Below are 22,232 nucleotides of genomic sequence, written 5' to 3' on the forward strand. Positions count from 1 at the left end.
CTAACAGACCTTCATAAACGAGGTTTCACTGTAACAGACTGCAACACATAGACAGACTCCATACGAAGCTTCCCTTGCACGCTGAAACGATTCCCCCCTCTTAGCAGATCAGATGGAGGGCGTGTTGAGCACACAGCTCTGCATGCTTCTTTGCAGCAGGTACTGGGTTGGATTTTATAAAAGCAGCCGTTTGCTGGAACAGAGGTTATAGAAAGGGGCTTGCGAGACTGAGCGAGTCGCTTCACCTCCTTGTGCTCCGTCCTTCAGGCAAGACGCAAAACAAAGGTCCTATTGGAAGAGACTCTGCAGCAGCAGCAAATGCATCTGCTAAATGACCAAATAATAATAATAATCCCAAATCGTGGTTCCTTTTGGTTTGGGTCTCCCAGCAACACAGCCTGCAATCACTGCTAATTTACAGAACAGCGTGGCAGAATCAGCAGGCAGGCTGTGATAGGATGAGAGGAGTCCCTGCAGAGAGGACGAGCGGCCAAGATCAAAACAATAAACTCCACCTCCCAGAAGCCCCCGGGGCATTCCGGAGACTTGGCAAGGACCCCCCCCTCCTGCCAAACACCACAAAAGGAGTAGTCTAGTGAATTTGCCCGACAGCCCATTTTTAAAACCAGTCTAATGAGCTGGGCTCGGCTGATTATTCAAACACAAGCTAATGAATATTAAAATCAAATTAAATAATTGACAGCTTATGTTCCTTATTTACGATTAGTGTCTGAAAACCACACAACCACCCCCCTGGCCAGCTGTCTGCAAAAATATCCATCTCTGCTCTTTGAGGAAACGTCACTTCAGTGCAGAATTCTGCAAATCAGCCGAGACATAAACTCCCTCCTCTATTCTTTAAAAACGCACCTCACAGCAAACAGTCCTTCATCAGCCATCGCCTGCAAGATCGCTTGTTTAAAAGCAATTCCTGCCTTTCTGTTATAAAGTCATTAGGGTTAATGCAAGTGTAATCATAACATAAATGAATCAAGCATTACACAAACTTACACCTTACCACCCCAAATAAATAAATACAAATCTGTATCTTCTATAGAACTCAAGCCAGGCTTGTGTACATTTTATAGAATTATAAACAGTCAGTAATGCAATCACAATTAGAGACGCCTGGTAGAATACATAAATCAAATGAGGCTCCCTGCTGTGCTGTGCTGTGCTGAGGCTCCCTGCTGTGCTGTGCTGTGCTGAGGCACCCTGCTGTGCTGTGCTGAGCTGTGCTGTGCTAAGGCTCCCTGCTGTGCTGCAGAGAAAATGAAGACTGTATAAACTAGGATTACAAATTCCCTGTATCCCCCTACTCTCTGTGTGTGTGTGTGTGTGTGTGTGTGTGTGTGTGTATATATATATATATATATATATATATATATATATATATATATATATATATATATATATATATATATATATACACACACACACAGCAGCTCGGATGCCGAGAAGCCAGTTGCAGCCACTGTAGCCTCAGTCCGTCAGCCCCAGTCTGGCCTGTGTTCACATCCCTGCAGACCCTTTGAGTTCTGCATGGAGTCTGAAACCAGCACATCACAATGCTCTGCAGCACAATCAAACACACAGGGCAGGTCCTTCTACAGGACAGGACAATAAAGAGGAGAGAGACACACAGGCACGGGTCCTTCTATAGGACAGGACAATAAAGAGGAGAGAGACACACAAAATGAAGTACGGTTGTATACAGCCTTGCCTGGTCTCACAACACAAATCCTCGTTTCACTCCCCAGGAAGAGAGAGAGACCGGCTGCTCTCCTAACTGTACTCTTCCTCGCTTCATCTTGCTTTTTCTCAAGCCCTGATCCACCCTAACAATATTAATAAATAACAGCACTCTCCCGTGGGCTGTAGGTACCTGCAGCCCACTGTCCATTCCCGTCACAGCAGTGCAGCTCTACTCAGCCATTCATTCATTCGTTTGCAGATCTTCCTGGATGCAGAGACACAAAATCCGGAAGTGCAAGCCGGCCCTCGCCTGCCCCGGCCTGCCTGTGTGAAGGGTGCTGATCTGTCTAGAGAGGCAGGGCAGGGCTCTCCTCCATGCATTGTGTGAGAGTCTGTGCTGCGCTCCCCACTCCTGCCATGGCTTCCATTGTCTCTACAGCAGAGCCTGGCTTTACAGAGAGGCTCCTACAACAGCTGCTGCTGCTTCACACAGATCTGCATTAACCCCAATAATGCTGGACAGAAAACAACAACATCACTCTTAAGGGGAAAGAGGCCCGTTTTAAAAGAAACAAAAAAGAGAAAATATTAAAAATAAAGAGCACACTCACGATCAAGGAAAAAGATCAAAAGGTCAAAAAATAAACTTCAGTTCAAAATGATTGAGTGTCTCATTAGGTCCAGATAACAAAGGAAGCTCTGATCTCTCGCACACTCGCAGCTCAGTCCTCTTTCTAGGGGGTTTGAAGAGACGGCAATTCACAGATATCAGCGGAAACAACACAAGACAGAGTGGCAAGAGCTGTGCGATGTGAACCGACAAAGAAATATCCTGGATTTAAAAGCACAGGGAGGGGAGGGGAGGGGGTATTATTACACTGGGTGTCCTTCATTATACAGGCAGAAATATATTTGTAAGACAGCACTATTTATTACTGTAGACAGTTTACATGAAGTGTCTCTGCCTGTACTGCAAGAGCAGAGTAATTAAACACATGCTTGTGAGGCTACAATACAGAGCGAGCTACAGAAACAGAACAGGTAAGAGCGCTGCCAAGAAATAAAGAAGAAAATGCATTAAATGCACGCCACTAAACGAGCAGACAGCATCGTCAATGGTGAAGCATTACTAAGAGTATGCAACTAACGATGCAGTCAGAAACACACCGCGAAACATTTTACAGATGATTTCATGTTCCTCAAATGATCCCTCCGCACAATACCCCCCTTTTCAATAACGGGGCAGAGCACTGGAAGGTAAGTAAGCTGCCAGCCCAGCACAGGGAGTATATGGGGGGGGGGGGGGCGACTGCTCTTTCTAATCTGTGCCTGTGGACAAACAAAAAGACCACAGCTTTATATTTAGCCAGTAAACAGCGCCTGGAGCTCCCCACAAGGTAATAAAAATCGAGGAATGCATGCAGAGATCACAGGACACACAGTGCAAAGGGCAGCAGCCACTTCAAACTGGCTTTTTGTTTGTCTCTTTGCACGGCTGCGACACTGAAGGAAAAATACAAATTAAAACAAAACAAAACAAAAACAAACCCTCAAACGATATAAACCGAAACACGCACCCCATCGATCAAAAAGAGCAGAGGAGCACTTTTTGGTTTGCAAAGAACTTGACGTGACTTTCTTCCCCTTAACGATGGGTTTGTGATCTTTAAGGACAGGCTGATCACTGCGCTGAATTAATTCAGGACTACTGTAAAAAGCATGAAGCTTCCTGAAGGCATCGGCTTGAACCCCTGAATACACAAGGAATCCAGCGATCGTCGTTCAAACCGTTTCCTCTGAAAATAGAGAGAGATCAAGCATCACCAGGGGGAAATGGACCACCTGTCAGTGAATTTTAACCCTCTGTGGTGCAGAGATGGTAAATAAAAAGCAGAGAAAATGTCCCGTGAGTAATCTTAGCAGACAGTTGACAGGGAAGCTGGTTCACATTCCCGGTAGTAGTTTCAGCTGCAGGGACACAAGCCACATGTTGAAATCTGAATGAACCCTAATCTGACTCTATTTTCATTGTGTGCCGTGAGGTTATAAAGAGGACCCCAGACGGGGGACCCTCGCTGGATTAATATCACAGTTAGGAGCGGCAGGATTCGCTCGGCTGTTTAACTTCACACAGATCAACAAACCAGCTCTGTGTTACTGGCTGAGAGGCGGAAAGGCAGAGAACTGTAGCTTTGCAAACGATCTGGGGAAAAAACAAAACAAAAAAACACATCCCCTCTCGAAATCAAAAGAAATCTACAGCATGCAGCAGGATGTCATGAAGCCACATAGAAAAAAAATAAATATCAGGGAGTAGCCGATCTTCAACATCCCAACACGGAGCCATGCCCTCCAGCGATGGGAAGCAGCAAATCCCAGCCAGATTTTCCTTTGAACTATCAGCACCAAAGAACACCACTGATCCCTCGCAGTCTGCTTTGCCTTGACCAACAACCACAAGCAACGTCACATTTGATATGTTCCACGCCTAGAGAACTTTACATACAGCAGAGCAACGTCACTGCCAGCAGCCCACATTCAATTCCACACACACACACACGGCATCAACAGCACAAGTAAGAGTTTAACTCCTTTTGACAAAGGCTGACCCATCTACTATAAAGGAGATTGAAGTGAAAGCACGCCGCACTGCACTGAGCTCAACGCTTGTCCACAGAGCTGGCAAGCTGGTATCTTTCTCAGCAGCGTTTCAGGAGATCACAAGACTGAACTGTGCAGCCCAAGGAGCCAGAATGGGGGGGGGGGTATTTAAACATCACCCAGCTCTATCGATCAGTGGTGCACACAGGCCTACATAAGATACCACTTTGTGAAAACCAACCAGAGCCACAGCTTTCATACAGATATCAGAACTGGGTGCAAGACTACAATAGCCTCGACACATACAACTCCTGACAGCTTGTACATTTCTCCTCGGTTAACCAGGCATCTATTTCAAGGAAAACAAAAGACGCCTGGTGAGGAATGGTCCCAGATCACATTACTGACTCCCCAGCCAGTCCACAGGAGAGCGTGGCTGCAATCTTCTGAGCCTTCCCTGCTGAAGACTCAAAGACGAGGATTCAGCACAGTCCCTCGCTGGCTCAGCCAATCAACTGGGGGTTTGCTTAGGAAGCAACTTCCCCGCACAGCGCCTGGAACGTGCGGAGAACTGTGAGCTAGGACTATTACAAGAGGTTCCACAACTTTATTCATAATTTAAAATACATAAATAAATCCACAGAGCGTCAGAACACTTTCAGTGAAGCAGCTCAATGGATTTCCTCACCGGCTGCAGAGGAGGGAGAGAGGGACGGAGGGAGGCACAGCTGTCCACATCTGCACAGCAGGCTCTGGCCTGACAGCCATCTCCCAGGCCTGCACACATCTGAGCGGAGCGCAGCTATTTACTGAACCCGGACTTCAATCAGCCCACAGGCCACGCCCACTCGACCCACACCCAACAGGCTTTCAATACAGCGCCGTGGCGTTTGAAAACGTGGTGCTTGTAACGAGAGCACGCGGCACGCTTTTCAACCCCGGTCAGCCATGCACCAAGTGCTCCTTAAAGCACTTTATAAAACAGCTCGCTAGAGAAGCCATGGCAGGCAGGTCTACAGCTCCGGACAAAAGGGTTGCATCGGCCCGCAGAATTCATTCACTTCGCTTCATAAAATTGTCTCAATCCTAAAATTCTGGGTCGAAACTGTTGGCTATCGCTGTGCGCTTCCAGTATGGAATGTCAGTACCAAGTCCAATCACAATGGCAGAGGAAGTCCCTGGGATGTGCCAAGCACTGGCAGCGTGACGGGCGTTCAGGGCGCCTCTCCTCTGTGTTCCTGGCAGTTGAATAATGACCAGGTTTGCTAATCTTCCCCTAAAGATCTAGTGTTGGAGAGCATGCTGTCTTTATATCCAGGGTGCAGGGAGGGCCCTGGTGTGTGTAACACGAGGGCAGCGAGGCGGGCTGTGCTTCTTGAACGTTAGTCTCGCTGTACGGTGGATCTTAATAACGCCACCGTTTAGATCACTACACCAGGGCCCTTCGCACCCTGGTTATAAAGAGAGCACGCTCTGCAACACCAGGCAGGAGTCCGAGGTATTTCCGTCTTGAAGACGACAAGGCAAGCCACTACTTCTACACAGAGATACCCCCTTCAGTCCTTGTGTGTAGAACTGTACCATAAACTATCTATCCATTTCAGAATGCCTGGATGTTTTTCCCACTCCCATAGTCAAGGCAGGGCAACTTCTCGAACTCCATAGAGTTCACACGAACCGTTTAGAAAATTCTAAATGTTATTAAAAAAGAAATTGTGATAGAGGTTTAATAAAAACATACAGAGCGGGTAGCGAAGGGTTAAGAACGAGCGGCAGGCTGGTAAAAGCAGACATCTGTAAGCAATCAGCAGCTAGAATCTCAGCATTCATAACCGGGACTGAGAGTTGTTGTGCAGAAGGAGAATAGCCCCTTTGACGTGCCCGGCACAGGCCGTGGCTCAAGCTGGATCTTAAACACCACAAACTATATAAACCACCAGAGGACTGGGTTTCACTTCCACACACAAGAGCATCACACCCCACCGGAAAAGGTGCATCGTACCGCCCCTCTCTAGACGCGGTCCGATTTCACCAGATTGGCTCCAGAACCATTCCCTTACCATTCCTGAGCAACACAGAGACACGCATCACATCTTCTCCTGACTGGCTGACTGTGCTGGACAGGGGGCTGCGGTCCTTCAAGCAGCCTCGGACTGCTCCACAATGTATGCGAGCAGGACTTTGGAATCAGGAAGCTTCTTAAAAAACATGCATCTTTCTATAGGGGCCGCTAGGGAGGATGTAGTCTCCCCTGAGGTTAAAACAGGAAGGGGAACTAGCTGGCAGGCTAAATATGGAATCAGCTATTCCCTGACCCAGAGTAGAATGAATGCATACCCCCCCCCCTCCACACACACACACACACGCTGTAATTAAAGATTGCTTGTGTTATCTGAAAGTAAGTGTAAGTGTGATCGGGTGGGCAGTGGTGTGGATGTCTAATCTACAATCATTCTGTGCCTCCAAAAAAAATCAAAAACCACAGCAAACGTTTCCTAACAAAGTAAATGCCTGAAACTCGCTGCAGAGGACTCTCGTTCACTTCTTTAACACTCAGCAGCGTTCACTGTGCATCTTTCACTTGGTGGTGTTCGTTTTGCAAATGCATGTGCTTTTATTTTTATGCACCTTCTGAGAATTAAAAAAAATCATAAGCGATCAGAACAAAAATTAAAAAAAAAAAAAAAAAAAATCACTGAGATGTGTTTCAGATCTGTTGCCCGAAGTTTGTGTCAAGATCCTACAGATGAAGGGCCAGCCTCTCTTCATTCACTCCCTATGCATTGCTTCATGCTATAAAGATCCTACAGATGAAGGGCCAGCCTCTCTTCATTCACTCCCTATGCATTGCTTCATGCTATAAAGATCCTACAGATGAAGGGCCAGCCTCTCTTCATTCACTCCCTATGCATTGCTTCATGCTATAAAGATCCTACAGATGAAGGGCCAGCCTCTCTTCATTCACTCCCTATGCATTGCTTCATGCTATAAAGATCCTACAGATGAAGGGCCAGCCTCTCTTCATTCACTCCCTATGCATTGCTTCATGCGATAAAGAAACAAAAATCCAGGAGGAACCATCCACTCGCACTTCCTCTTAATGTGGTGAAGCCACTGCATTAAATTAAAACAAGTCTATTGAAGTTCATTCTCCTGCACACCACAGTCCCACTGTTTGTCCCCCCCCCCTTTGTCTAGTAATGCAAAAAAAATAAATAAATAACTGAAGCCTATATTACAAGAAAATATTTCTAGACTTTCTCTGCTCACCGGCACCCACAGCATGCAGGCAATCTTGCAGCAAAACGCCCAGGCATTGGTTTCCAAGCGAATGCCAAGATAGAACCTTTTATACTTCAGCCAATCAGGCGTCACTACAAAATGTCAACGACACTCATATCATTGTGCTGCAACTGCTTGATACCGCAGATGGAAGCAGAGGCGCCACCTCGGCCTCGTTACTGACCAGGAACCCACTCTGAAACGTCTGGCAATGCCCCGCAGTGCCGGCGTCACTGCTTCAATATTTAATGAGTTTTATTTACGAGGCTCTGTCGTGAGTCGGCTGGTTTCTGCTAAATCAATACAATCTTCAAGCCAGCGTTTACAGACTGACCGAATCAAAGCGGAGCACGCAGATAAGGCACAGATCTGAAAGGCACACGGCCGTTTTTATGATTTCCTGCTGGGTTTTCTCGTGCTGCGCTGGGGGTGGTTTGGGTTGCCCTGTGAAGCTGCCAGCCTGTGGGAATGCCCCTGTGTTAACAGGCAGAGCGCACGCAGCTGGCAGAGACATAGCGCTAGTTTTTTTTTTTTTTTTTTTTTTTTTTTCCCCTGGATGTCGGCTGCATTTTACAAAAGAAAACAGGCAAGAGATTAATGTAGAATACACTGCTGCTAGTTCATATGCCAGCCTGTTAGGCGCATCGTGCAATACCTCATTCTATAAAGACAGCATTGACTTACTGGTTTGCACTCATGTGTGTATCAGTGGCACCCCTTCAGTTAAGAAAAAAAAAAAGGCACAGCTGGAATCAGATCTCAAACCCAACATCAGAGGTCTAGCTCCCCTATACAACAGGGCTGGACAGAGCTCTTATTGCAGAGCAGATTCACCCAGTCCAGGTTTGACTGCAAGCTTCATCAGCCCCAGTGTGTCTAGGTAACAAGCTCAGGTGAGTCTTATTATTAAACTCACAGTAAAACCAGGAACGGATCAAACCGCTATGCAAGAAAGCAGCGAGAAGCCAGCTGTCGCAATGAACGGCAGGTCCGTTTGGCGAGCGCCGACAGGCTGGGGGTGGACGGGCTCACCTCACTGCACGGGGGCGGAGAAGGGCGTGGCATTCCATACACACTTCGGCTGGAGCAGGCAGGGGAGACCCAGTGTCAGAGTCCAGAGCGAATCCAGTCCCTTCAGGCTTCTACACAAAGAGAGGCAGCAGCATTTCAGCGTGGGAACGAGCGACAGCGGCCCCCGGAGAACGTGGCACGCTGCCTCAACACAGCCGGGGGGGGTCGTACTGCAGTACCCCCCCCCCCCCACACACCAAAGGGGGTCACTACAGTTTGTACAAAATTGCCACAATCACTTCACAATGTATAAGGACCCTGAAATCCACCCAGGTCACTTTCTACTAGTTATGCATGGAGTTTCTTTTTAAAACAGGAAACATTTATTTTTGCATAGCACAGAGCGCCACCAGCTGGACAAACACTGTAACTGTGTGCAGAGTTTGAACACGAGTCGAGCCACAGAATCACCGTTTCTATCGTACAGGGCTAGTATTTTCAACTCGGACCAATTAAGAAAGAGGGAGAGAGAGAGACAGAGGAAGGTCTTATAAAGACTCACTTACCACAGAGGGTGTGTTTAATCAAGTTAGACTAACTACAGCTAAAGCTTTCGGATTTTGTAAGGCAGATCTAAGAATATAATTCCGTTTTATGAACCTTGATAATAAGGTTAGTTTGGGTCTCAGGAGTGGTTAATAAAACAGCTTGTTTTAACCCAGCGAGCTGCAGGGTTACATGTGCAGCTCCTTACACTCCTCATTTTAAAACATTGCAACTAAATAACTCAAGCCACATCTATCTGCTATTTGACAAGTTTCCTTAGCTTACAAAAACACACACACGCGTATGTATATAATGTTTATGCAGTATCCTTTCCCCATGGTTATTCTAACGGTATTATACTGTACACACCCAGGCGGTGATGGCTCTTGAAATACAATCTGGATTACACAGAGCCCGCAGGAACAGCCCTCGCCCTGCCTTTAACTGCTGCCTGCGTGCATGACCATGTGCAGGCTGGGGAAGCGATGAGCTCTCTCTGCCAGCGGCTTGTCTGCCTTCATGGTTATTTACCGCTCCACGAAGCGGCTTACACCATTTAAAACGACAAAATAAAACCGCATATTACTACACTCTTAAACCAAAAACAAACAAGCAAACTGCGCTCTGTAAATAAACACCAGAATAAAGAGCGCAAAGCGCCGGCTCGTATAGAGGCGAGCCGTGCTGAGCTCACTGGCTGTATCCGGCGCCTCTGCAGCTCAGTCCCTGCCCGGAGTGAAACGCCGCCGTGCGCTTTACACCGGCTTAAACACCGCCGTGTCTCCACGGCATGCACACTGCAGCCAGTCTCTGCTACAACGATGAAAAGCAGCGACATGCGTGCATGCTATTAAAACCAGAAAACAGAGCCGTGGAGAGCCCGCAAGCAGATCGCCCTTACCTCGCGTCGCTGTGTTTCTGTGCAAGAGCCAGCCAGCTCCCCTGCCAGCTACATAGGAATCGACCACCGAGCACAGAAGAAATGTCCCAGAACGAGCGCTGCCTCTTTATCTCTGAGCTGTTTAAAAAAAAAAAAAAAGAAAGAAAGCCTTCAGAATTGATTTATTTAATTGTTATTATTCTTATTCTCTCCCGTGTTGAGAAGCTTGAGTCTCTCTTCGTCTGGAAAAGTGATGTCACAGCTTTAAATCGAGTGCCACGCCCGCTGCCCTCCAGTAGCCAATCACAGCCTGGTCCAGGCCGGTCTCGCTCGGGCAGGGGTTTCCCATTCCAGGGCTGAGTTCTGAATTCTGAGCATCCTTTTAATTACCTGAGTCTAAACACCGCCGCGCCTCCCTGCCGGTATCTGCGCTTGAGTTGCCGTCGTGCTAACACTGGAAAGAGAGTCAACACCGCCGGCAAATGACCAGGCTGAGTTAAAATTCAACTCTCTGTGGCGGCGGTGTTAAGATCCGCCACGCATTAGATTTTTAAAACAGCTGGTAAAACCAGAAATAAAATGACACAAGAAATAAAGAAATAAAGAAATAAAGAAAGGGGTTGCTATGAAAGTCTTTCCGATCGGGTTTCTTATCTTCATCGACATGCACCCTGGCTCCTTCGCTGCGGGTCCCGTGATTTCTGGACGCAGGTACTGGGAGTGAGTTTTCAACGAGAAAACTAAAGCGGGTAAGAACACCTGAAGCCGCCGTTTCCGACACCGCCCTGTCCCGCTGGGGGGGGGGGGTAATTGAATAGTAATACGTCATGTTTTTGCCGTGTTTGTTTGTGCACGGTGGCGGGGGGGTAATTGAATAGTAATACGTCATGTTTTTGCCGTGTTTGTTTGTGCACGGTGGCGGGGGGGTAATTGAATAGTAATACGTCATGTTTTTGCCGTGTTTGTTTGTGCACGGTGGCGGGGGGGGGGGGGGGGGGGGGGGGGGGGGGGGGGGGGTTGAATAGTAATACGTCATGTTTTTGCCGTGTTTGTTTGTGCACGGTGGCGGGGGGGGGGTAATTGAATAGTAATACGTCATGTTTTTGCCGTGTTTGTTTGTGCACGGTGGCGGGGGGGGTAATTGAATAGTAATACGTCATGTTTTTGCCGTGTTTGTTTGTGCACGGTGGCGGGGGGGTAATTGAATAGTAATACGTCATGTTTTTGCCGTGTTTGTTTGTGCACGGTGGCGGGGGGGTAATTGAATAGTAATACGTCATGTTTTTGCCGTGTTTGTTTGTGCACGGTGGCGGGGGGGGGGTAATTGAATAGTAATACGTCATGTTTTTGCCGTGTTTGTTTGTGCACGGTGGCGGGGGGGGGGGGGGGGGGGGTAATTGAATAGTAATACGTCATGTTTTTGCCGTGTTTGTTTGTGCACGGTGGCGGGGGGGGTAATTGAATAGTAATACGTCATGTTTTTGCCGTGTTTGTTTGTGCACGGTGCCTCTCGTATCCACACTGGCACGCCGCTGTTCACGGCGCTTGTAACAGGATGCAGAAGAGCTCTGAATGACAGGATAATCGTGTTTATTATGGCTTGGGCACCAACGTTACCCGACAGAACAATAACCGGATACTCCAGAGTTTCTTTCCGTGCACTCAACACGTTATCCGTCGCTTACTGGGGTTAGATGCTGTCTGTAACCGCAGACACCTCATTAAGAAGCTCGGAAAGGATTTTTGTTTGTTGTCTGCATACCCTTATGTTATCATCACCTCTACAAAGTCTGCCGCAATCTTACATGGTGATGTAGCACAAGCAGCCCCACCTAGTGGCCAGTGCTTGGTATTGCACTCGTTACCGCACCTCTCTCGTTCCCGTCAAAATTCAGAGAAACTTGGAACTCGCTTAGAGGAGCGAAGCAGCTCCACATGCAGACCTGCGCTGTGATAAAGGAGCGAAGCCACTGCACATGCAAACCTGCCCTGTGTGATAGAGGAGCGAAATTAGAAAGCAAGCACCAGAAACCCTGACATAAGTAATCCTGTTCTGGAGATGCAGAGTGGACACAGTTCAGACAGGGCTTAATCCACACAGCAGCTCAACAATTAAGCCTTTTATACAGCCTGGCCTGTTTGGGAAATAGAAGAACGTGCAGGAATTATAAAATAAACTGGGAGTTGTATTAAAAAAGGCAGATAATTAAAATGAAACAGCCACAGCTAAACAGTACAAGTAATGTGCTTCTCACTTCCATTGCATCAGAACACTGAAATCACTATAGGAAATGTAGTGTGTGGGGGGGAGGGGGCGCTATATCTGTTCACAATTCGCAGATAAATAAAACCATCAACACAAGCAGTTACACAAACACCCATCTGCAGAAATATGATCTTGCTTTATTAAACACAGAAAATAAACAGACAAACCCTCAATCCCAGTGAATCTTTTTACAAATGAAATTGGTAACATTTCACCCAGTCATTTTCTAAAAGAGGAACGAGAGCCACGCAAGGGGGGGGGGGGGGTTACAACAGGCGGCAGCCCAGGTCTGGCTCTTGCTTCAAACTCAGCTGCATGCGACTGCCTGTGTTCCTGGCGCAGTGAAGCAGTGCAGACCGCATGCAGAGTGCAGATTTCCCAGGAGCTTGCCAAGGACCTGCATTAATCAAACAAATCAGCTACTGCAGAGTCCAACACCAAACCAGTGCATCACAGCATCTAGAAAACACTCAGGGTTTGCAGAACCATAAGAGCAGATCACCACCTCCACAGGCTGCTATCTGAAACTCCCGCTGCCTTCAGAGCAGACCTGGCACGAAGGATCACCGAGAATCACTTTCCTCCAGAACCCAGAGGCAGCGGTGGTCTTGAAAGGGTTCATCAGCAATCACCGGCAGGCCACCCTTCACCACTTGAAAAAGGTTCCTTCTTCCAGCTCCCTCGTCTATAACGCTGCATCTGGGAGCCACAGTTACAAGAGCACGCTCTTTGTGTTTCTGCCTCAGAGAATACCAGCGAGAGCCGTGAACGGACTGCCTCACGACCTGCAACGCAGTACAGAAAGGGCTGCACTTCTTTACGGTCATCCTTTCAAAAGACAAGCCATGCCTTCGGCTCTCTGCACAGCAGTGAAGCGTTCAGGACCAGCGCTCCCACTTCCCTCCTCTGCAGCGTCGCGGGGCTCAGGGAGCTGCTGCAGGTCCCGTGTTGTCGTTGGTTACCGAAGGTGCCTCCAGCTGTGTTGATACAGAAGGCAGAGTCGAGGTCTCCTCACCGGCTCCTGCTGTTTCCTCAGGAGGCTGACAATTCACCTGCAAGTACACGCAAAACCGTTCAATACTGGAGGACTTCTGGACACACATTACACATCAGTGAAGTGGTACTCGGAAAACAACCTTCAACGCAATTAAACCCGACGATCTGAAGCGAGCACGGGGGAGTCTGGACAGAGACACTTCCAGGACCTGGTTTCACAAAGCAGTCTGCCAAATGCAATTCACTTACATCAAAATAATTAAAATGAAGAAAACCCCAGATTACAGGACTGGCCGAGTGGATTTATAAACTAGCGTTCCATCTTAAACGTTGCTTTTTGAAAACTGCCACAAATAAGACAGCTTCAGACTAGGCAACAGCAGGCAGTCTGAGATTAGTGCTTATTGGGGGGATGTTGTGACCAGTCATTTTATTTTAGTGCTCGAATCATTTGTTTCTTTCAACTGAATTGGGCGTCCCCAGTGGTAAAGCTGCAGGGCGTCCAACAGACCATGGAAAGAGCTTTCTTTTGGCTCCTTTTAAAAAGCCCAACAGCTACAGCAAGCTGTCTGCCTTGATCTAGGGCCCCGGGATCTGCACTGAAAAGCACGACAGCCACACTGAAACTGGAAGGGAAAGAGATCCTGCAGCAGGGCATCACCCAGGAAGACAGGCCTCAGCTAACGCTTGTACCAGCGTCTGCTAGATTATAACACGGGTCCAATTAGATCAAGCGTAACGCGCAGACCTATCTGGGTGAAGGCTGAGGCATCATATTACAGCCCCACCACTGCAGTTATCATACATCTCTCCTAGCAGCCCTGGGTTCAGGTATACTATTGAAATGACGGGTGCCAAACCAAGCCTTTGGGAACAGGCTGCACTTCCCACAGCATCAGTCAGCCACGTGAAATCAGTGGGCTTACCAACAGGGACTGACCATGTAGCTAGAAGTGAAGAACAATGTATTTAAAATACAAAGTCTCACTCCTGGCTCTTGATCATTTAAAAACACATGAAATGACCCGAGGTTAGTTTGAGAACCCAAGGAGTGTGTGTGTGTGTGCGTTTGTGTGCGCGCGCACAGAGTCGGTCAAGACACCTGGTCCTCGATTTCCGTGCACTCCTCGTCCAGCGTTGGCATGGCAACGGCTGCCTCCTCGCTGGCCAGGATCTCCATGGGCGCCTCGGCGATCTCTCTGATGGACTGGTCCTCCAGCGCCAGCGCGGTGTCAAACAGCAGCGGGGAAGGAGGGCACTGGAACCCATCACCAACCACATCCAGATCCTGGGGAGAGACACACACACACACACACTGAGCACGCGAGAGACTGCAGGCAACGAGATACACAAGGACACAAGGAATGAGAACGCGTGAAAACGTTCAAGGCATGACAAAAGCAGGAACGGATCGAGCCGGGACTCACGTCGCTGAACTCCAGCGGCAGGTTTTCGGTGGGCTGCAGCTCAGCCACGCTCAGGTACAGGTCCAGGGGTCCGGGCTCCAGCTGCTCCGGAACCAGGGGGTCCGGCTCAGGCTTGTGCATGGGGGGGGGCAGCTGCAGGTGCAGAGGGCAGCGGGGGTCCTCGGACTGCCCCATGTGCACGGGCTGGTCGCAGGGGATCTCTGGGATCCCCGGGCACATCTTGAACAGAACCTGGTTGCTGTCCTGGTAGATGTCTGACCAACAGCAGGAGGGTGAAGGAAAACGAGTGTGCTTAAAACAGGCAAGTGTTGAAGCGTCAATTTGTGTCGGACCTTCCTGTGATAGTTTTACTACTTGACTTTTTAAATACAGCAACTACATAAACAGAAGAGCTACAGGGACGGAAATAACTCATCGGATTTCCTAACTGTGGCAAACGCTTGCTAAAGGTGTTCCTTCCAATGGAATTGCAAATATTAGAAGTAAATTAAAACATCTACCAAACCACAGGAAGAATATACTTTAGGCTCCTGTTTGAAGCAAACAGCTACACCAAGCCATCAGCCTTGATTCAGTGCCGTCCCTCACCTGCGGTGACGCGATCCATTTAAGATTTTTGCAAGCCTCATCAGAAAAGGGACTTGGTTTGCCTGCATTGTTTCGAGTTGCAAACCTGTGGCTGTGTGTGTCAACTGAAACTGTGCGAGAGGTCTAGACCTGTACAGTCAGTTTGGTTTGTGCATGGAATGTGGGGGGAAGAATACAATTCACATTAGTTGTGTACACTTTGCTTTAAATAACCCTAAAATATAAAAAATAAATAAATGAAAGTCCAGTTTGACGATTCAAGTTGGCAAGGATACGAGAGACGCAGTGTCTGGTCATTGGCAGGCACGGGTTAGCACATCGAAGCCCCTCGACAAAGGAGATGCACCTCTGACTGGAACGAGTGGTGTGCGCCTGGAAAGAACCAAACAAACCACGTGATCAGTATTCCGCTCGCGGAAACCACTCCAAAAAACAGAGTGTCGAGCACTGCTTACAGGGACAGAAAGAAGAGTCCCACCCCCGCACAGCGCTGCTCCACTCCTGGAGTTCAGAAACACACCCCAGCTTGCTACCTGCACACTGCGCCCAACCAAGGTCTTACCAAAGCCTGGAGGGGCGACTCCCATATAGAAATCAGACTGCTGTTGCATCTCTGCAGTACGACTCTAGACTGGACTGCAGTGATTAAATCAAGATTCCTGCTGTACTTTCACCCATTCCAGGCTGAGACAGCGCTAGCCTCAGAGTGTACAGATAACAAGCTCGGGTGTGTGCTATTAAACCCCTAGCAAAAACAGGAATGGCTCAAACTGCTGTGCAGCGGGAGGTTTATTTCCACGCCCGCGTGTTCATGCTGAAGTGCTGTGCAGTGGGAGTGTCTCCGTGCTTGGCAGACCCGTTCTCTACCTGCTGTGAAGTCCTCTCGGAGGCAGCGAGCCGCCGTTCCTTCAGCTGCCGGTGCAGCAGGGCCTCCACGCCGTAGCGCTTGCGATAGCGCCGCAAGGCTTTCAGCTTCTTCAGGTTCTCGCGCTCCTTGGCAGACAGTCCCTCGGGTCCGGTCAGCAGACTGCTGCCTGAACAGAGCACACAAGCCAGGGACGTGAACTCCTGCTGCACAGCCATTTCCACCACCCCGGGTTTTAACAGGAGCTAGATTAGGAGCGGTGTGTGCAGCTAACAAGCTCAGGTGTGTGTTAGTGAAAGCAGGACTGGATCAAACTGCTGTATAATGCAAATCCCTGCCAACAGGCAATAGTAATACCAGTTAATAGAACAGCTGCATGAAGACTACTGTAGGATTTGATGAAATACAAACAATGTAATTAAGCGATTATTCTTTACCGTATTTTATAAAAAACAGAAGGAACCAAGTAATTTAAATGTGCCCAAGAGACATCGTCATAGCAACTGTTCAACTGCTTTCATCTGAAGCCTCTAAACTGACCGTCTAACAGAGACTTGAGCTGAAGTTCCTCTGTGAGCAGCTCATTAACAGAGCCCTGCCGATCGCACATGTGATCAACGAAGGCGTCCGCACGGATTACGCAGGGGGAATGGAAATTGATGAAGGAGGAATTGGGAAGCTGCCGCTCACCCCCAGCCCTGCACGCGTTACCTATGGTCTCGTGCTCCACCCTGCGGCTGTGCAGGTACCGGCGCTTCTTCTCTCTCAGGAGGTGCTGCAGGCGTTTGAACTGGTCGATGTAGAGAGACTGCAGGCGGATCAGCTTCTCCCTGGTGATCAGAGCCACCTCCTCCGCCGTGAACACCCCCGCATGCCTGCACAGCAAAGGCAAACCCTTAGCCCTGGACACACACAGCTTTATTATTGGAAAGAGAAGAAGCCACTTTATTTACGCCACTAGACACTGTCCGGCAACAACGTGAAACCGCGAGGCTGGATTTAAAAAGAGGGGGGTTCGGCCAAGCACTGCACCACAGCACATACAGAAATTCTAGATTAGCAGAGTGGATTTCTACTAAACTGTCGTTCCACCTCACAAGGAACGGCCACAGTAAGACAGCTTGCTAGCTAGCAGCCTGCTGAGTGCTGGCAGTGCTTTGTGAAACGGGCCCAGGGTTTCCATGTGGATTGTCTCAGCACTCAAGCCACGAACCGTCTTGTCAAGTATAGGACTTTGACATTTAATACTAAAATCGGCTGGTTTTCAGAGTCCTCGATCAGCGCTGACCAAGACTACCTTACCTAAGGCAACACCAGGCAGTTGCATTAGTTTCTTTCATTTGTTTCTTTCAACTGAATTGGGCGTCCCCAGTGGTAAAGCTGCAGGGCGTCCAACAGACCATGGAAAGAGCTTTCTTTTGGCTCCTTTTAAAAAGCCCAACAGCTACAGCAAGCTGTCTGCCTTGATCTAGGGCCCCGGGATCTGCACTGAAAAGCACGACAGCCACACTGAAACTGGAAGGGAAAGAGATCCTGCAGCAGGGCATCACCCAGGAAGACAGGCCTCAGCTAATGCTTGTACCAGCGTCTGCTAGATTATAACACGGGTCTAATTAGATCAATCGTAATGCGCAGATCTATCTGGGACTCTGTGTGCATGAAGTTTGAGGCATCACACAGAAACGGTCCTTGCGCTGGCTTCAATGAAAGAGTCACAAGACACAGATACCAGAGAAGTGTTTACAAACTCGAGGACCGTCATTTTAAACACCCGAAACATCACTGCGAATCGGAAACTTACAACAAGCACATGGGAGATGGACACAGCTTTTGTATCTGTCAGCAGTCAGAGCCTCGCATGAGGCACAGACTCACTTGAGGGGGTCCTCGTGGTCGCTGTCTATGCTGTCCGCCTCACTGTCGGGGTCCCCTCGCCAGGTCTGATCCACCACAAGGGGCTCCTGCTCCTCCTCGCTCCAGCTGTCTTCATCTGCAGGGTGAAGCAACACACAGCTGTTAACAGCAGCACGCCAGCTGAAGGGACTGCCCTCCGTCTCCCTGCCTGCTCTGCTGCAGGGGTGGAGAGAAGGCACTCCTCTGCACTGCGGTCTGATCCAGGGTTCGGGGCAATCTGTTAATCTCACCACTCCTTGGTAAAGTCAATTCCTTCAAAACATATTTTAAAAAGACATCATCGTTGCGACTTTGCTTTCATTTGAAGCCAATTTTAAACTGGACTGACAAAACAGGTGACTGAAGGAATTTATTGCCACTGTGAGAAGCTCATTTTAACAGAATAGTGCCAGTTGCAATTTCAATCAATGGTGTGCTGGAACTGATTACAAGGGAAAGGGGATTGATTTTAAAAGGAATGGAGCCACACCGTGGCTAACCAAGCTGGTGTTAAAACCCAGATCAGGTGAAACTGCTATGCAATAGGAGTCACCCCACCCCTGTAACGGAGCGCAGCGCCTCCTGCCCCTCCATACCCAGTATCCTGCTGGCCTCGCTGCGGCTGCAGTCCTGCCCCGGGGAGCCCAACTCGGTCTTGGCGTAGCCACTCAGCTGAGACAGGAGCAGCTCTGGGGAGGGTCCCGACGAAACCTTCCTGGTCTGGGCCTGTAGAGCCAAAGCGTTCCTGCGAGCGTGTTCCGTGCAGAATGCCACTCTGCAACACCCGAAAACAAACTCATGAAAGCAAGCAAAGAAACTAAAACTTACACCAACTATACACATCAGTCAAACAGCAACAAAATACAAGATGGAGGCATGGAAATAAGGCTGCTCCCATTGCACGGCAGTTTGATCCATTCCTGGTTTTACCAAAAGTTTAAATCAGACCAAGAGCAAAACCTGGAATGGGGGAAACTGCTGGGTGCAACAGGTTTGTTGTTTCAATCCCAGCATCGCAATGCTGATTTCATTTATCTATCTATGCACAGCTTTAGAGAAATGCCGCGGTTGTCTCTTCACAACGCACCCGTCTTTCTTCTCCGGTCTGGGCCCGGCGTTGGGGCACCGCCTGCCGTTCTTGCTGGACACGTAGCTGCACTGCTTGTAAGGGGCGTTCTTGTCCTCCAGGATGTGCTTGATGCAGTACTCCTGGCCCTCCAGCCGGGGGTGAGGGCAGAGCCGCGGGGCGAACGAGCACGCCAGGGGCTCCTGCTGCCTGGAAGCGGCAGCGAGGCGGCCCCGGGTCGAGGGTAACACGTGGATGCGTATCCTGTTCATTCCCACACCTGGGGAGGGAGGGAGAGAGATGAAGAAACGGACTGGGCGGTTGTGCAAACTGCGGTTTCTAAAATGCAGCGACTCGGGGAGAAGGAGGAGGGCGCAGCTCAGCCTCGATGAGTCGAGTCTGCAACGCCATCTTGAAAGCAAGTGACTTGACAATAAGCGAAACTAGCGCCAAAAACACAGAGACAAAACGCGCTCACCAGCCCCTCCTGCCGCGCCCCGTTTCGATTTAAAACACAACCCCCCCCCCGTATTGAAAGCACTGAAGCTACACGGTGCGTACTTGCGAGTGGATTTAACTGAAGTCTCGTTTTCAGCGCAGCTCTGTGTGCGTGGTTAGTTAATTAACACCAAACACTGCATTATCAAGTATTAACCTCGCTCTGAACAGTTAAGATATTTAAATAGAGGTTCACAGACACTGGAGCGATACTGGCACACGGATACCCTGCGTGTGCTGGCGGCGTGCAGTCTGGAGAGCGCCCCTTGGAGCCAAACCCGCCCCGGTCACACACGCACAAAACAAGCCAGCCATCTTACACCATTGCGCACTGCCATCTAACCGCCTTCACAAGACATCACGCAGCTCATCAACACACTGATCCGGGCAGGAATAAACACAGCATTACTAGCGAGGCTCATCTCAGCCACCCACACCTTACCTCGCCTCGGTCCTCCGCTTCTCCGAGGAATTGAAGCGACTCCCCAATGCTGCGCACAAGACCCGCCCTCCCGCAGAGCGGTGCGGCGATTGGACCCCGCGGCGACGCTCCCTCGGTCCGGAGGCGTGTCGAACAGAAGCTGCGTGACACGGATTGGTCAGAGAACACGCCAGTCTGATGATTCTGGCAAAGCAGGGCTTCTAATTCCGAACGCCCCGCCCCCTCCGTGTCCTCGTTTTGCTTGTCGTGTTTTTTGCACGATTTCTTGCGTGTAGTTTTTTGTGAGTTTGCAATGTGATGCGAACAACGTCTTTGTGGGTTTAAATAGAGACACGATCCAGCTCCACTTGACCAGTCTGCACTAGCTCCATTACTGTCAACTAGTTTATTAAAAAAATGAATTAATAAACCCGCCTGTCGGTGCGTCACGGAATCGTGATACCCGCTAGACAGATCCAGATTAATTTCTAATTGATATACATGAACGCTCTACGTTTCCGATTTAGTGTTTTGTTATTTTTAATTACAACAGAATGTAATTATCCACTTTTGAGTACATTGTGATTGCATTATTATCGGTATATTAATATGCATTCTTATCCGTATCAGATCACCCCATACACCCGCGGCCTGGTGCCTATAATCTGACCCCTCGCCCAGCCACGGGGAGGCAAGTATGAAGCAGCCAGATTCACAATGTTTTTATTTTATTAAAAGCGCAGCGCAGGCGCCAAAGACAAAAGTATAACAGTTTAAACTCCTGAAGTGACATTGGAATCGGTACCTAGCGACTGGAAAACCTGATCACACTTATTTCATTTATACACGCCTGAGCTCAAGAGAAGAGCACTTTGCATTTCATTAAAACGAGAGAGGGAGGCACTTTTAAAAACACACAAAGTATTCTGTGTAATTAAAACGTTGGTTTTATTTTAAACGTATTACAAGAATTCCCCCGAACAAGAAAATTCCAAACCTGAGAGTTCATGTGGTACCACTAAAAACATACAAAACAGAAACAACCCCCTCCGTCCCCTCCATTATCATACATTACAATAAGACATTTCAAACCAATTACAAATAACACAACACAGAGCACGGAGAGAAACCAAACAGGAGATTCAAATGAAATGAGAGCCCACCCTACCAGCTAAAGCAAATACACACAACAGTGAAGCGCGACTTCCTTTGATTTCATTACTGAATAAAAACACCACCCCGTTATATAAACAGGCGGGGCGCCTATCATTGTGAATGTGTGTCAGCTTACATACGAGAGATTTAAAAAATCGTGTGTGTGTGTGTGTGTGTGTGTGTGTGTGTGTGTGTGTGTAATATAATGTTCAATACCATAACTATTTATCAAAGCATAGTTTCAGTAAAATTATCCAGAAACACTGAATAGGGCTGAATTGAAACAAACTTAAATTCAATGACAAACGTTTGGACAAGGCGTGCTGCAGCGATTCAAACCAGGAGACTCGAGCCTGCGCTAAAGGGTCAATAATAATAATAATAATAATAATAATAATAATAATAATAATAATAATAATAATAATCTCCCTAAAGCACAGACAGTGCCAGTAAAATAAAGAATCGCTTTTAAAAATCAACAGCTCTTTCTCGGTTTACTTTTTTTAATTCGTCATACCTTAATACCAATATGGTAACACACACACACAAATAATAATAATAATTCTGTACATAATTAACTGCACAATGTAAAGTGTTCGTATGATCGTGTTACACACTTTTTTCATTTTTTCTCTATTTTTACACAAATACACGTTAAACCCGGGATATTTCTACAAAATAAAATAAACAGGCATTCTCAAACAGCGCTGGCGTGCACAGAATTAAAATACACTGAGTGTAACTCCCGCTTAACGCCTTGCCAGCGGTATTTCTAATTTGATTTTGATTTATTAATTTTTTTTTTTTTTTTAAACACACACTTTTCAAAGTACATTAGTCAAACACACAACCTTGACACGATCAGTGCTCTGAGACTATAGCTGTAGCTTGGACCTTGACAGATATTTCAAAATGTTATTTTACCAAACCCTTTCTAGCCTGGATATTCACACACAGTGGTAGCTGGATTTTATATTTTATTTATTATAGGACCTCAGTGAATATGCTGCCACGTTATTGTCATGGTCCCAGATCACCCCCC

General features: G+C 48.1%; 2 protein-coding genes and 3 non-coding genes across 10 annotated transcripts in view; all 5 read right to left on the reverse strand.

The window, feature by feature from the left end:
• nckap5l (NCK-associated protein 5-like) overlaps positions 1-10,803 on the reverse strand; it is a 28,055-nt gene extending 17,252 nt beyond the window's left edge. For 3 of the 5 annotated variants that reach the window (XM_041241504.1, XM_041241503.1, XM_041241507.1), the window contains exons 1-3: positions 10,406-10,803; positions 10,037-10,153; positions 8,611-8,720 (exon numbers count right to left, since the gene is read on the reverse strand). In XM_041241504.1, coding sequence (XP_041097438.1) covers positions 8,611-8,643 — 33 coding nt within the window. In that variant the 5' untranslated portion in view covers positions 8,644-8,720; positions 10,037-10,153; positions 10,406-10,803. Of the gene's footprint in view, positions 1-1,885; positions 2,248-8,610; positions 8,721-10,036; positions 10,154-10,405 lie in introns of those variants that run through there. The other 2 variants (XM_041241506.1, XM_041241505.1) reach the window with 2 other exon arrangements.
• A 1,595-nt stretch (positions 10,804-12,398) lies between these two features.
• On the reverse strand, positions 12,399-20,160 carry kansl2 (KAT8 regulatory NSL complex subunit 2). Of its 2 annotated transcripts, none has more exons than XM_041241521.1 (10): positions 20,057-20,160; positions 19,138-19,396; positions 18,647-18,825; positions 18,033-18,147; positions 16,869-17,032; positions 16,160-16,326; positions 15,568-15,664; positions 14,705-14,958; positions 14,380-14,565; positions 12,399-13,333 (listed from the first exon to the last, which is right to left on the reverse strand). In XM_041241521.1, exons 2-10 carry the CDS (start codon positions 19,386-19,388, stop codon positions 13,205-13,207), a joined length of 1,542 nt encoding a protein of 513 aa, XP_041097455.1. In that variant the 5' UTR covers positions 19,389-19,396; positions 20,057-20,160; the 3' UTR covers positions 12,399-13,204. The 2 variants fall into 2 exon arrangements, with proteins under 2 accessions (XP_041097455.1, XP_041097456.1); XM_041241522.1 differs by lacking the exon at positions 20,057-20,160 and adding an exon at positions 19,935-20,003.
• LOC121308852 lies at positions 13,727-13,866 on the reverse strand. The gene has a single exon (XR_005948572.1). It is a non-coding gene; the product is annotated as a small nucleolar RNA SNORA2/SNORA34 family (small nucleolar RNA).
• Positions 15,152-15,285, reverse strand: LOC121308851. Its single transcript, XR_005948571.1, has one exon. It is a non-coding gene; the product is annotated as a small nucleolar RNA SNORA2/SNORA34 family (small nucleolar RNA).
• LOC121308854 lies at positions 17,496-17,635 on the reverse strand. The gene has a single exon (XR_005948573.1). It is a non-coding gene; the product is annotated as a small nucleolar RNA SNORA2/SNORA34 family (small nucleolar RNA).
• Positions 20,161-22,232: the final 2,072 nt, after the last annotated feature.

This window comes from Polyodon spathula, unplaced genomic scaffold (assembly GCF_017654505.1).
Source record: "Polyodon spathula isolate WHYD16114869_AA unplaced genomic scaffold, ASM1765450v1 scaffolds_784, whole genome shotgun sequence".
NCBI classification, from domain to species: Eukaryota; Metazoa; Chordata; class Actinopteri; order Acipenseriformes; family Polyodontidae; genus Polyodon; species Polyodon spathula.

Coding starts and splice junctions, on each gene's coding strand:
- kansl2 (XM_041241521.1), bottom strand. CDS start 19,388: ATGAACAGGATACGCATCCACGTGTTACCCTCGACCCGGGGCCGCCTC. Junction 17,033..18,032: donor GACCACGAGGACCCCCTCAA/GTGAGTCTGTGC, acceptor TTTGCTGTGCAG/GCATGCGGGGGTGTTCACGG. Junction 14,959..15,567: donor GACCAGACACTGCGTCTCTC/GTATCCTTGCCA, acceptor GCTGTTGGTCAG/ACATCTACCAGGACAGCAAC.